At 37.9% G+C, this 13,981-nt stretch overlaps 1 protein-coding gene across 1 annotated transcript; it reads right to left on the reverse strand.

Moving 5' to 3' along the window:
* Positions 1-9,149: 9,149 nt before the first annotated feature.
* LOC104611218 (gibberellin 2-beta-dioxygenase 2-like) lies at positions 9,150-11,942 on the reverse strand. The gene is made up of 3 exons (XM_010278183.3): positions 11,438-11,942; positions 10,240-10,612; positions 9,150-9,721 (listed from the first exon to the last, which is right to left on the reverse strand). Exons 1-3 carry the CDS (start codon positions 11,815-11,817, stop codon positions 9,428-9,430), a joined length of 1,047 nt encoding a protein of 348 aa, XP_010276485.1. The 5' UTR covers positions 11,818-11,942; the 3' UTR covers positions 9,150-9,427.
* Between the last annotated feature and the right edge of the window lie 2,039 nt (positions 11,943-13,981).

Here is a 13,981-nt window from a genome sequence, read left to right on the forward strand (position 1 = left end):
CGTGGTGCTCATTGGAAAAGATGCGATGTAGAGACGATGATGGTAGAAGATGACAACGTTCACTTCTATCGTTCCAGTGGGGAGAACTTGATAGGGCTCAAATTGGGTTTAAAAGAAGAGGCAACACAGGTCATTTTGAAAAGCTATGGGGCATTTGTGACTTTAGCCAGGCTTTGAAATGTATTTGACCACATTAAACAACTGAGACATGTCTTACCATTTTAGGTTTGTTTTATTTGATTAGAATTTTTGTTTAGACCTATAAACACAAACAGATCGTACATATGAAAGGCAAGTTTTTTAAATGTTGATTGTTGACATCTGCAAGTGCAAAGTGTTACAAAAACGCCACTTCATCGGTAGTACAAATTTTGCATCAAATCACTGATGCGAAACTTAAACCACTTTACCCCAGCCTCAATTCTCCCTCATATTAAAACCAAAAAAGCAAAAAACAAAAAACAAAAAATCTCCCTCATATAAAGTTGAGCTACATCATCTTGCTTCATACTCACTCCATACCTCTGTTCTCTTAGTATATGGGGCGAATCACATCTTTTGGATTTCCCATTTTACTTCTCACCAAATAAAAAAAAAAACAAAGAACTACATCAAATTTCAAGCAAAAGTAAATTAGAAATTACATTCAGCTTCAGGCATTTTTCATTGGAATCAAACTAAGCCCAAATGTTTTCCTTGTTGGGTGGTTTCCAAATGAGATGGAATTCAAAGGATTGCATGTAAACCGGTGTAGTGTTTAAATTTTAATATTTCATATTCAAGGAGGTGAATTTAGTTTGAGTTTTTTGGCGGGTCTGTGTAGATGTAAATCCGGTGGGAGGAACTTGTGAGATCGTAATGCACTCATGGATGCCGTGGTACTGTCTTATGTTGCATAAATGACTAGGATCTCAATGGGTCTCCAGTACTATTGATACAGATGATTGATTTTGTATAGCTTTCTGAATGATAACAATGGGACTGCAGGGATGATAGATAACAATGGGAGATGATCTTAATTAGTAAGTCCAAAGTGTCCAACTATATGCTTCTGCTGCGTAATCTGTCCTCGACAAACTTCTGGTTGATAGATTTTGAGAAGCCCAAAATCAAATGCCATAGCCACTTTGATGGTTGCTAATGATAGTAACAGCAAATACTATAAAAAAATAAGATAGAAAAACAGAATAGAACTTAGAAAAACAGAATAGAACTTGGTTGAACGAGAGAAAGGTTTTGTAGTATTCTGGTATTTCTCTCTGATGGTTCAAATCAGTACAAAGGATGAGTTTTTATATTGGATGGAGTCGGTTGAAGGTGAACCAACGTACATGAACGAAGACTCATTAACTCACCTAGGGAGAGGTATCGACAGACTTTGGAACTGAATTACTTTGGAAGATACAACGACTTGTATCGAAATGGAACAAACATTGAAAATAGACTTAGCTTTACTGTTATTCGAGGTGATTGAATCACCGACTTCTGGAAATGTGAAACAACATTTAATACTCCTCCTTGGTGCACATTAGCAACTCCAATCATGTCTCGTAACAATTCGAACTTGCCTTTTGGTAGAGCCTTTGTGAATATGTCAGCTAACTGTTCTTCAGTTTTGCAATGTTTGAGCTCTATTTCTTTGTTTCCTTCTACTTCTCTGATAAAGTGATACTTGATGCCAATATGTTTGGTTCTGCTGTGAAATATGGGATTCTTTGCCATTGCAATAGCAGATTTGCTATCGCAGTAGATTTCAGTAGCACCAACTTGTGGTTCTCCCATGTCATCAAATATTCTTTTGAGCCATATAACTTGGCTCGTTGTTATTGCTGCTGCAATATATTTTGCTTCAGCTGATGATTGGGCAACAGTTGCTTGCTTCTTTGAAGCCCAAGAAAATATCCCTGATCCAAGTGTGAAAGCATAACCAGATGTGCTTTTCATGTCATCAACCGAACCTGCCCAGTCACTGTCGGTGTAGCCAATGAGCTTAGAGTCATGTGTGACTCTGTACCAAATTCCATAGCTCTTTGTACTTTGCAAATACCTTAGTATTCTTTTAGTTGCTCCATGGTGGACTTGACTTGGATTCTGCATGAATCTTGATAGTAGACTAACTGCATACATGATGTCTGGTCTTGTAGCAATTAAATAGAGAAGACTTCCAATCATATTTCAAAATTGTGATTCATTTGCCTTTGGTGAGCCATATTCCTTTTTGTATGCTTTAGTGTTGTCTAATGGAGTGGAGACTGTTTTGCACCCCTCCATTTTGAATTTTTTTCAAAAGAGTTTCTGTATACTTCTTTTGTGAGATGAATATCCCTTCTTCTTGAGTTATTTCAATTCTAAGAAAATAGTGCATTAGGCCTAAATCAGTCATCTCAAAAGTCTTCATCATGTCTTCCTTGAACTTCTTGACCATCTTCTCATTATTTCCAGTATAAATAAGATCATCAACATATAGAGAAACAATGAGAGTGTCATTTGTACCTTGAATTTTGATGTAGAGTGTTGGCTCACTATAGCTCATCCTGAATCCTTGCTCCAAGAAATAATTGTCGATTCTGCTATACCAAGCTCGTGGAGCTTGTTTTAAGCCATATAGTGCATTCTTTAATCTGAGAACTTTGTCTTCTTGTCCTTGCACCACGAACCCTTGAGGTTGCTCTACATAGATTTCATCCTTAAGATAGCCATTGAGGAATGCAGATTTCACATCAAGTTGAAAAGTTTTCCATTTCTTCTGTGTAGCAAGTGCTATCAATGCCCTGATTGTGTCAAGGCGAGCAACTGGAGCAAATGTCTCATTGTAGTCGATACCGTATCGTTGTGAGTATCCTTTGGCAACTAGCCTTGCTTTAAGCTTCTGGATTGAGCCATCTGAGTTAAGCTTTGTCTTGTAGACCCACTTAACTTCAATAGTGTCTTTGTCTTGTGGACGATCCATAAGTTCCCAAGTCTCATTTTTTTTCAATCATTTTTATCTCTTCATTCATAGCTTTTCTCCATTTTTCTTCCTTAAAAGCTTCTTCAAAGCTTTCTGGTTCTATGATCATCAAGTTGCATGTCTCATATATTTTTGTTAAGGATTTAGTTCGCCTTAGTGGTGAGTCCAGAGTAGACTGTGAAGCTTGTTCCGGTTCTGATTGTGTTGGCGAACTGATTTGATCACGATCTTCTTCAATTCTTTGACTTGGTAATAGAGGCAAGTTGATAGTCTTTCTTTCAACTTCTTTTGTCTCCCAATTGTATGTAGCATCTTCGTCAAAGCTTATGTCTCGACTGATTATGAGTTTTTCTTTCCTTAAGCTATAGACTCGACGGCCTTTTGATTGAATGCTATAGCCTAAGAAAATTCCTTTCTCAGTCTTCTCATCCAGTTTGCCTCTTTTCTCTTGTGGGACATGTGTGTAACATATGCATCCGAAAACTTTGAGATGCTTTGCTGATGGTTTTTGCCCACTCCGAGCTTCAATTGGTGTCCTATCTTGCACAACTTTAGTAGGACATCTGTTGAGCAGATAGACAGCAGTGCTTACTGCCTCTGCCCAGAAAATTTTGGGAAGACCTTTTTCCATGAGCATGGCTCTTGCAGTCTCCATAACAGTTTTGTTTTTTCTTTCGGATACTCCTCTGTTCTGGAGTGTACCCGACTGTAAGTTGATGCTCCATGCCTTCATCTTCACAGAACTTGTTGAATTCATTAGAGGTATATTCTTTGCCTCTGTCACTTCTTATGGTCTTGATGTTGTGACCACTTTGCTTCTCAACACGGGCTTTGAATTTTTTAAAAATATCGAAAACCTGCGATTTTCTCGTAAGAAATAAACCCATGTCATTCTAGTATAATCATCAATGAAGAGGATGAAATACCTGTTTTGATTATTTGATGGAGTACGCATTGGACCACAAACATCTGTATGAATTAACTCCAATGGCGCTTTGGCTCTCCAAGCTTTGCCGGATGGGAAGGGTTGTTGATGTTGTTTTCCGAGCATACACCCTTCACAGACATTGTTGAACTCCTTGATAGCTAGTAGGTCACGCATCATGTTCTTCTGCTGAAGAATCCTTAATCCATGGAAATTATAGTGTCCGAATCTTCTATGCCATAGCCACGACTCGTCCACTCGTGCTTGCATTGCGATATAACTTGCATCTTTCCATTGAATGGGGAAGCACCTGTTTTCTGTCATTTTTGATTTTGCAATTTCAAGGGATTTGTCTTGCTTATCATAGATTGTGCAAGAGTTTCCCTCAAAATGTAGAGAGTAACATATTTCTATCATTTGACCCATACTAATTAGATTTTGATCAATGTTAGGGACCAAAAGTACATCATTTATGTATTTCTTGCCTTGTTTGGTGTCAACAACAATGGTACCTTTGCCGGTTGCTTCCATGAAGTCGCCATTACCAATTTTGACTTTTGTCTTGATTTTATCAAGGCTATGGAAGATGTTTTCATTTTTAGTCATGTGATTACTACACCCACTGTCAAGATACCAAGTATCATTTTTTTCTTCTATTGCAGAATGACAAGCATAAAAGAGATTATTTTCCTCATCTTTCTTTTCTGAAAAATTAGCTTGATGGGTTTTCTTGAATCTACAAACTTTTTCAACATGGCCAAATTTTTTACAGTTTTGGCACTGTGGTTTTCCTTTAAACCAGCAATCTTTCTCCAAGTGATTTCTCTTCTTGCAAATACCACATGAAGAAAACTTGTCATTATTTTCTTTTGGTTTTCCTTATGACTTTCTTCCATCAACTTTTGGTTTATGAGACCGTAGATTAACTTTAGACTAAAAGGCAGATTCAACCGAATTTTCATTCTGCCTGTCACGCCTATTTTCATATGTCTCGAGAGAGCCCATCAATTCTGTTGGTGATAGTGTTTCTAGATCCTTTGTTTCTTCTATCACCGAAATTATTGGATCATATCTCTCTGTGCAAGAGATTAGATTTTTTTCGACTATTTTCTTGTCAGAAATAGTCTCCCCATAGGCTCTCATTTGATTTACTATTCCTTTTATTCTAGAATAGTAATCTTTTGCAGTCTCATTATCCTTCATCTTAAGATTTTCAAAATCCCTTCTAAACTTCTACAATTTAACAGTGCGTACCTTGACAGATCTTTGGAACTCCTCTTGCAGTGTATCCCATGCTTCTTTTGTAGTTGATGCGCCCATGATTCGAGGAAATATCTCCTCAGCCATTGCTTGCTGTAAGTAGAATAGTGCTTGACAATCCTTTTGTTGATTTTCTTCATAGATCTTCTTTTGATTTGCTGAAAGAGTAGAGGTATCTTCAGCAATGCAGAATCCTTCCTCAACGATTATCTATAAACTTTGTGACCGAAAATAGGTCTTCATTTTGATAGATCAGAAGTCATAGTTTTCTCCATTGAAGATTGGAAGATAAAGGGTGGAACTATTGGCTTCTGCACACATTGTTTAGAAGAACTCACACCCAAGAGATTTGATTGAACGGGCTCTGATACCACTGATGGTTGCTAATAATAGTAACAACAAATACTGTAAAAAAAATAAAATAGAAAACAGAATAGAACTTAGTTGAACGAGAGAAAGGTTTTGTAGTATTCTGGTATTTCTCTCTGATGGTTCAAATCAGTACAGAAGATGAGTTATTATAGTGGATGGAGTCGGTTGAAGGTGAACCGACGTACATGAACAAAGACTCATTAACTCACTTAAGGAGAGGTATCGGCAGACTTTGGAACTGAATTAATTTGGAAGATAGAATTATTCGAGGTGACTGAATCACCGACTTCTGAAAATGTGAAACAACATTTAATACACTTCAAGAGGAGGGTTGTATGGTGGATAACTTCTCAGAAATCCTTAGACGGAAGTAATAGAATTTAAATTGCTTAATGGTCTCACTAAAATATGGTTGAACTCTTCCTGTTTTCTAATTCACATCTCTTTCTTCTCCTTGCGGGGGGCGACCAGCTTTATGAGACTGTGATGCTGGCTTCTTGATAAGTAATTATACGATTTAATTGGTAATTAATTATACAGACCCCAATACCCACAGTTTGTTTGTCACGAAAACAATCAAAAACAGTTGATTGGATTCTCCGTACTCCAGATTTTACATTCCCCATTAGCTAGCTTTCTCTTGGGAAGATGAATCACAGAAGTCTCTTGCTGTTTTTTCAGAGATGGGGGAAAGGAAAAGGAAGTGATTCCAGAGGTTAACAGAGAGAGAGAGAGGTGGGGCAGCGGCCAGAGGGGGATTCTTGCTTCTTCATCCCTACTTTGCTGGACTACTGAGTACTACTGACTGTCTACTTGATGGACTACTAAGTACTACTGACTGTCTTCGTACGATACAAAACAAAGTACACCAAATCAATCATTGCTATAAGAGAAGAAAAAAATGCAGCAAGAGATTTCTGCAACAAGTAAGCCCACCACAATACACCCTGGGTTCTTGGAAGCCCCCCTACAACTTTTTCTAGAAACCAGTACGGGTTTGCTTCTGATCTTGACTAATCAAACACAATACACAAAAAGAAGAAAAAAATTATATATTTGTTATGAAGAAAAGGGGCACTGAAATTTTAGAGGTGATGAACTAATTAAGTGCTCACTCATTCCAATCCTCCAGGCTCCAGCTCTACCATCAGAACTCTTTGGCTGTTTGAAAAAGCCGCCTGGGCTGTTTACAGGTTGCAGTACAGGAAACCTTCCCCCAAACAGCCAAGGTTTTTCCTTTACCAAGGCACCGCTCTGTGATCGAGCTGTACTAGTATGTCAAGTAGATGCCCTCCCATCCCAGGTGCTGAATTGCTGATGGCTTCCCCGATTTGGTAGAGAGGTTTTTCAACCATCCAAGTAGCGAAGATATTTATGCTTCTGAGTTCTGATGACCCAGAGTCGACATTTACCCTTGCCACATGGCAAAAGAAAACCTTTCATTATCTCATCAACTCTTCCATTATTGAAAGCTACGGTGGAGATAAGGACCGGACAAGGCCATAACAACATACATAACATGAGAAAGCACAACCATATCATCAATATTATATTATTATACATCTTTACAATTGAAAGGATGGATGGATGGAGGAAAAAGGAAGATGTTCATCTTTTTCTATCTGTCTATTTGTCTTTCTATCTATGTGGTTCATGTATGGAGAAGAATTGGCCCATTCTACCCTTAAAATGATCACTCAGGCCAAAGATCAACATCATTCCATATATGATAACTTAGGTTGGGATTTGGGAATGGACACTTCCTTCAATGGTGCGTTTTTCATTCTTAGAAACTGACCAAAAATTGAAAAAAAAAAAATCTTGCTGCTAAGGCCACATAAAGCACTCGTCTATTTTCCATTTCAGGAACTCCATCCTGCAATCAGAACTCTCTATCCCGCTGCAGTTTCGGCGAGATATCAGTTTTGTTGCCGTGAAGAACATCTTTCCTTGTGGATGAGCATTAATTCCATCTTCGTCTCGTTTATTGGTCTGCATATGTTCCTCCTCACTCATTTTCATTGAGAGCCCAACCTGGTCCCGGTCTTGTCTCATCAGAGCCTCCAAGAACAACACTAATGAAGCCATATTTGCTCTGAACGAGGGGGACAAACACACCGACTAGCTCTTACTAATATACCAAAACATGAAAGCCGGAAATCACTTTCATACCCTTTTCACTTCATAAAAAATTTCCAAACTATTCGGCACTTTTAAGCCTTTAATGATCTCGACATACCAGTATAAATAGGTTAACACGTGGAAGGGCATTTTGGTAACTTCTTACGAGTAGCTTGTTCATGCAGCACATAGTTTTGTGATGAAATATATTTTTTTTTGGACGTGAAGTTCATTCATGCACTTGGTATGCTATCTACTTTTTTCCTTGCCCCATTGCACCAAAAGAAACACTTTGGGTTGGTCATCTGAAGCCTTCTTTCCATGAGTCAATGAGCGTTGGACAACCATTGTGTATATCAGAGAGAGAGAAAGAGAGAGAGAGAGTCTAAACCTTTGGGTAAAATCTGGTCACAGAGAGGTAAAAAGCAAAAGCCAGTTTTAGTGAAGTCTTCCAGCACTATCTCACCTAACACTAAAATTGAAAAGCCTTTGTTCAGAAGCTAGGCATGCATTAGCTGGAGGATTAGTGAATTTCCTTGTCACAGTTGGTAAACCTGATACCAGCTAATAAAGTTTTACTCTTTTTATATCAAAGCAAGATAAGTAGTAGGCGTTTTAGTTGAAGACTCCACTCTCCATCTATCTTAGTTGATAAACTATACAGATGCAAGACTTGCGTTTGAAACTCTTCTTCAGTCTTTAACAAGTAAGAATTTATTAGCTGAGCTATCAACAAAGTAAGTTTTTTTTTTTTTTATTACTTCTGACTGTACTACACTTGGGATTTCTACACACACCAAGTTCCCTTTATCTTCACTATTGCAGCATGATGTAAATATTTACTTCTTTATTCTTAATAAAAAATCTCTAATTAGTAATTGCATGCTAAGGTGTTCTTACTTCTTAATTAGTTCTTAAAGCGGATAAAAACCCAAATTAAACTTATATCTGTTTCAATTTGGAATATGTTAAAGAGAATATTAACGTGCACTACTCCTTAAATTGTGAAGTCTTTAGGAATGCAAATTAAATGCCATATTTATTCTGTATGATTGTATTCACGAAAAGAAAAAAAAATGACAAGATAAAGAAGAAATAAAAGCAAGAGACGAACAAAGATCCCATCCAGATATATTTTATCATTTTATGTGCTCGGTGGGGAATGATAAAGTAATGGTTCGACGAAACTAACGTCTTATCTTATTGTTTTTGACATTTAAGGCCCAGAACTTCTCTACCTGGTTTGATTTTCAATCGTCCTTAGTTGATTCGGATGATCTGTTGCTTTTGGTCCAACTCCCTTGTCTTGTAGTTGTTTTGGATCGCTCAACGTAACTCAGATCTTCATCATCAAGCGACTTTTAAACCAAAGTTTTTATTTCTTCCGTAACAAATTTTAATTTAAATCAGCTGTGTGCATGAGACCCAGACTTTCAGCCAATCTTAACCACCGTCCACGGAACAACAAAATCGCTAGCTACCATTTTATTAATAACAAAGTGAGACTCTCAACTGGAAATAATTAATTAAGGTTTTTCATGAACAGAGCTAGAATATACCCACTAACTTGTCTTTTCATTTCTATACCTTGGTAACACTGGCATCTCCCCGACCTCTCTTCCAATAATTAAATGAAAGAAAAAGAAAAGGAAGAAAAAAAAAAATCTGGGGAAGAAACAAAAGTAAAAAATCTTCCCCAAGAATGCATGCTTACAGTACAACATGCATGCATCTCCATCTCCGGCCGGCCATAAAATTAACAGAGAAGAATGAGGAGAGTTGATTGATATTGATGTGGTTCAAGCAGAAGCAGTGTCCTGCTCCTCATCGTCATCATCAGAAGGGGAAGGGGTCGTCGTCCTAAAGAAGTCAAGACGAGTGGCGCCCAATCGAAGAGAATATGTAACTTTCTTGTACTCGGCCCAGGTGAATGGTCTGTAAAGGCGAGGCTTCTGGGGTGTAACCATTTCTGAAAGAGGAGAGATCCATGCATGCAGCGGTGGAGCCCCAAAGAAGATCATCGACAACCGTGACTTGAACGAGTTAGCCATTGCCCTGTGTCTCACGCTCACAAACCTCCCATTCGTCATCGCCTGCTCGCAATATCCACCAACCACGTTAGTCTTAAAAATTTTCTATTGATGATCGATCACACTGATCACACTCACACTCACTTCACTTCAGTATGCATTCATTCATCATGCATCTTAGTTATTAACCTAGCTTTCAGGATAACTATCATAAATAATAAAACCAGAACCGGGTCTGAACCGCCTGGCCCAGTCACCTATGAGTATGACCTACCTACACCAGTGTTGTACTTCTCCATCAACGTAATTGCTCATCTGAGACACATGTCATGTACTGTTGCATGGATGGGACCGGTTGCTTGAGTGCCAGCATGGCAGTAGAGAGCGGGACCCAGTTAATCTCATACACAATTATTCTCTCTATTTCACAGGAGAGAGGAGAGAGGAGTAGTGGGGCCAGGGGGAGGGGACCCATCACAACTTCATCATCAACTCCCGTGATTGTTGTTTGTTATTGATGAGAACTGAGAAGAGAGTAGAGAGGAATTGAAGAAGAATGCTATATATAGAGAAATGCTAACCTGCAAAGCATCTCCGACGTTGATGCAGAAAGAGGTGGGGTCAGGAGGGACGGGGACCCACACTTCACCACCCAAAGATATCTGCAAGCCCTCGACTTCATTGGATCGTAAGAGGGTCAAAATCTGAGGGTCGGTATGCTCGCCGAAGCCGACCCTATTCTGGTGACGAGGGAGCGATGAGTTGCAGTCATGGCAGTCAATGCCACTGCCAGGTGGTGGATAGTGATTGAGCCTGAGGAGTGAGTCACTATCAACGTCTCTGATGAGGGAACTCAAGGCTGACTTGTCAGGGATCCTCAGGACTTCTGCTATCAGATCCAGAATCTCACATGCCAGATCCCTAACTGCTTCTATGTATTCATTCACAGCACAGCTGCCACATCACACAAAATTAAACTGTGTTAGACCCTTGTTCAGGTATGACTGGACTGGGGCATTATTTAATGGGATGAGGTGCTGCTGCTATTCACTCACTTGTGCTTCTTCTGATCATAATTGTTATATATATTCTTCTATACATATATATTTCATCAGATCATATCAAATGATGGGTAGCACTCCTCGTGGCTTTGGATCTTCTTGTACTAACACCATTCAAGCTTTCTCAGAGTGTACCATGTCGTTTGTATCGTCTTCTTGTACTCTTGCTTCTTCTTGTCTCCACCCATAGACGACTGATTGTATATCGATCACTAGAATTAAACTAAAGAAACTAGCTAGTTGGTATTTACTTCATTAACGTGTGTAAAGTAGATCGATTGTCTAATCAGGGTTTGGTGGGAGCAAACTATTATCTATTACCAGATCACTGCACACTTATTGCCTCTCCTTAATTATTAAGGGAGAACATCTATGGAGCCTTCTCCTTCATCATTAGCTTTATTTCTTATTAACAACATCCGGCCAGCAATAAAATGGCTAAATCGAAAACCCAATGCTATTGTTAATCAAATTAACCCTTTTAATTTCTTTTGTTTGTTCATCCCTCTTGTTCTTTAATTACCAGAAAGAAATTAAAAAACTAGTCACAAGCCAATCTCTGATAATCGTCAGAAATTACATCTAACAACCATCAGTACTGTCCAACCACCATTCGTGTTTTGATTTCTTTATTTGTACGTGTGGGTAGGTGTTCATGAGTGAGAGAGAGAGAGAGAGACGAAGCTTGTTAATAATAATAATAATAATTACTAGTTACCTGAACTTGGTTGGGTCAGTGGAGATAGCATTGGAGGCTTGAGAAATGGAGAGAGGATTAGAATGGAGGAGGAGATACTCTACTTCACCCATGTCGCCATTGAAGCCAATGTTCTTGCTGCCATATCCAAAAGGGCTGGGTGGACCGGCTTTCTGTTTCTCGGAGGCTGGTTTTGCAAAGAAGTGGAAGCCTTCTTCCTCCATTCTTGCAACAACGTCCTTGGGGACGCCATGATTGATCACCTTGAAGAACCCATAGTCTTCACAGGCTTTTAGGATGAGCTCCATCACTTGTGACCGCTTGCGAGAGAGATCGATAACTGGAACTCCCACGGCTCGCATCCTTTCATTTCGAATTGTGGTAGCAGACGCCACCACCATATTTTGCTTCTTACTTGAACAAGAGATTGAGAAAAAGAAAGGAGAGAGAGAGAGAGAGCAAATGCGAATTGGAGAGTAGTCTGCTGTGTTATTTAAAAGAGAAGGTGGTGGGGTTGAGTCTTCAGTGTGGGGATGATTTGGATATTTAGCGAGCGAGAGAGAGAGAGAGAGAGAGGCAAGTCTGGATAAAGAATTCGGGGATTTATTAATAAATCTCGTTGATTCAGGAACCGTAGACTGAGTTTGAGTGGCGTACAACTAGCAAATTCGTGTTTCACAAGAACGTTGACCTTTTCTCTTCCTTTTTGACCTCTTTCCTCCCCGTTTCCCATTCTCACTCGAGCGGTGAGCCAATGAACGCGCTCTCATCGGTATACATCAATATTTGTTTCAAAACAACAAAATGGCTGAGTTTGGAAGGGGTACAAATGCAAATATAGGTAAAGTGAAAAATCTTATATTTTGTATTATTTTGTATGTATTTACGTTGTACATATTTGCATTTGCAGTCTTTCCAAAATGAGGCTCAATTTGAAAAGAGTGGAAATGCAAATATGTATAGTGTTAATACATATAAAATAATATAAAATATAAGATTTTGCACTCTATATAATTTGTATTTGTTCTCCTTCCAAACTCAGCCTAAGGAATTTGATTTGGGCACATTCTTTTTTCTTTTTTCTATAATACTAGTGGTGAAAATGAATGAAAAATAATAATTAAAATTATAACTAAATTCATTAATGCAAATCAAGTATGATAAAGAAAATGCAATTTGGATGAAAATATCGACTTGATCCTAGGTTGGGAAGAGTTTGGATTTAGGCCATTAGAAGGTGGTTCGATAGATGTTTGACAATTTATGATTATTTCTTTTCTATTACTTTCTCATTTGTTTGTATGTGTGTTATATACTATCATTCGTGCCCTTTTTATGTATTGTCTCTAATTTGCACTTTTCACTATTTCATCAAAAAATATAAAGTGGGGTTGTGTTGTGCCAGCACAACACGATTTTGCGGGTTGTCTATGTTTAATAGGCCGTGCTATGCTAACACGTGGTCTTGGGTGGGTCATGCCCTACCTAGGCTGAAACTCTTCAAAGATTAGGCCTACAACATAGGTCGAGACGGGCTCAGCCATAGGCCGGGGTGTGAGAGGCATGATTTTTTATTAAAAAATTGAAAAAATGAAAAGTTAAATAAATTAATAAAATAGACAAGAAATTGAAAAAATCTTAAAATTTTATTCTATATGAATTTTGATGTATACAATTATTTATATATGAAATAATAAAATGAAATTAAAAAATTACAATATAAAATAGTATATATATATATATCTATATCTATCTATCTATCTATCTATCTATCTATATATATATATATTCCGTGATGGGCTGCGGACCTATAGCAACATGGTCCACTTGTTTGTTCTATCTCGTGCTGACACATGAGCCTCAAAACCCAAGCCCAACACAACTCGGGGGTATGGACTAGCCCAATTGCTATAGTGACTGGGCTGTGTTGGGTATAACCCACTTTATAGTTTCACATTTATGAGAGATCAGACATTAGAATGATAAAAAATGATGAAAGTAAAAATGAAATGATGCAACTTTGGTTGATAGTCGGTTAGTATTCATTTTTATTGGAAAAAACCTTGCTTCATAGTGTACATCCCATTTAATGATAAGCTAAATAAATATTGGAATAACAAAAAGCATAGAGGGTAAAAAGGGATCATGATTTGATCCGATCCAAAGTCTGATCCAATTTTATCAGATTTGGATATCTTCGTTACGGATTTTATGATTGGATTGGATAATCAGATCCAATTAAAAACTAAATCGGATTGGGATCACCCCTATCCGATTCAAAAGGATCCAATACGTTATTTATATTATATTTTTATATTATTTATTTTTTATAAAAAAACATGTATATACGATGAAAATAGTTGAAAAATACTTTCATTTTTTGAATATCCAACATCCTTATCGAATTAGAATCTAAATCAATATTTATGAGATCCGATTGGATTGGATTGGACCTATAATTTATCAGATCGGATTCGGATTTACCCTAATTTGAATCCAATCCAATCCATTTGCATCCCTATAAAAAGGGAAAGTGTAGTCAATCTTTTTGATGAAACATTGTTA

This window comes from Nelumbo nucifera, chromosome 4, assembly GCF_055504915.1.
Source record: "Nelumbo nucifera cultivar China Antique chromosome 4, China Antique-T2T, whole genome shotgun sequence".
NCBI classification, from domain to species: domain Eukaryota; kingdom Viridiplantae; phylum Streptophyta; class Magnoliopsida; order Proteales; family Nelumbonaceae; genus Nelumbo; species Nelumbo nucifera.

What these genes read in the sequence shown, in the direction of transcription:
- LOC104611218 (XM_010278183.3), bottom strand. Translation starts at nt 11,817, where the DNA reads ATGGTGGTGGCGTCTGCTACCACAATTCGAAATGAAAGGATGCGAGCC. An exon ending in ACTGACCCAACCAAGTTCAG is followed by an intron (nt 10,613 to 11,437) that starts GTAACTAGTAAT and finishes GTGATGTGGCAG; the next exon opens with CTGTGCTGTGAATGAATACA. An exon ending in ACGTCGGAGATGCTTTGCAG is followed by an intron (nt 9,722 to 10,239) that starts GTTAGCATTTCT and finishes TATTGCGAGCAG; the next exon opens with GCGATGACGAATGGGAGGTT.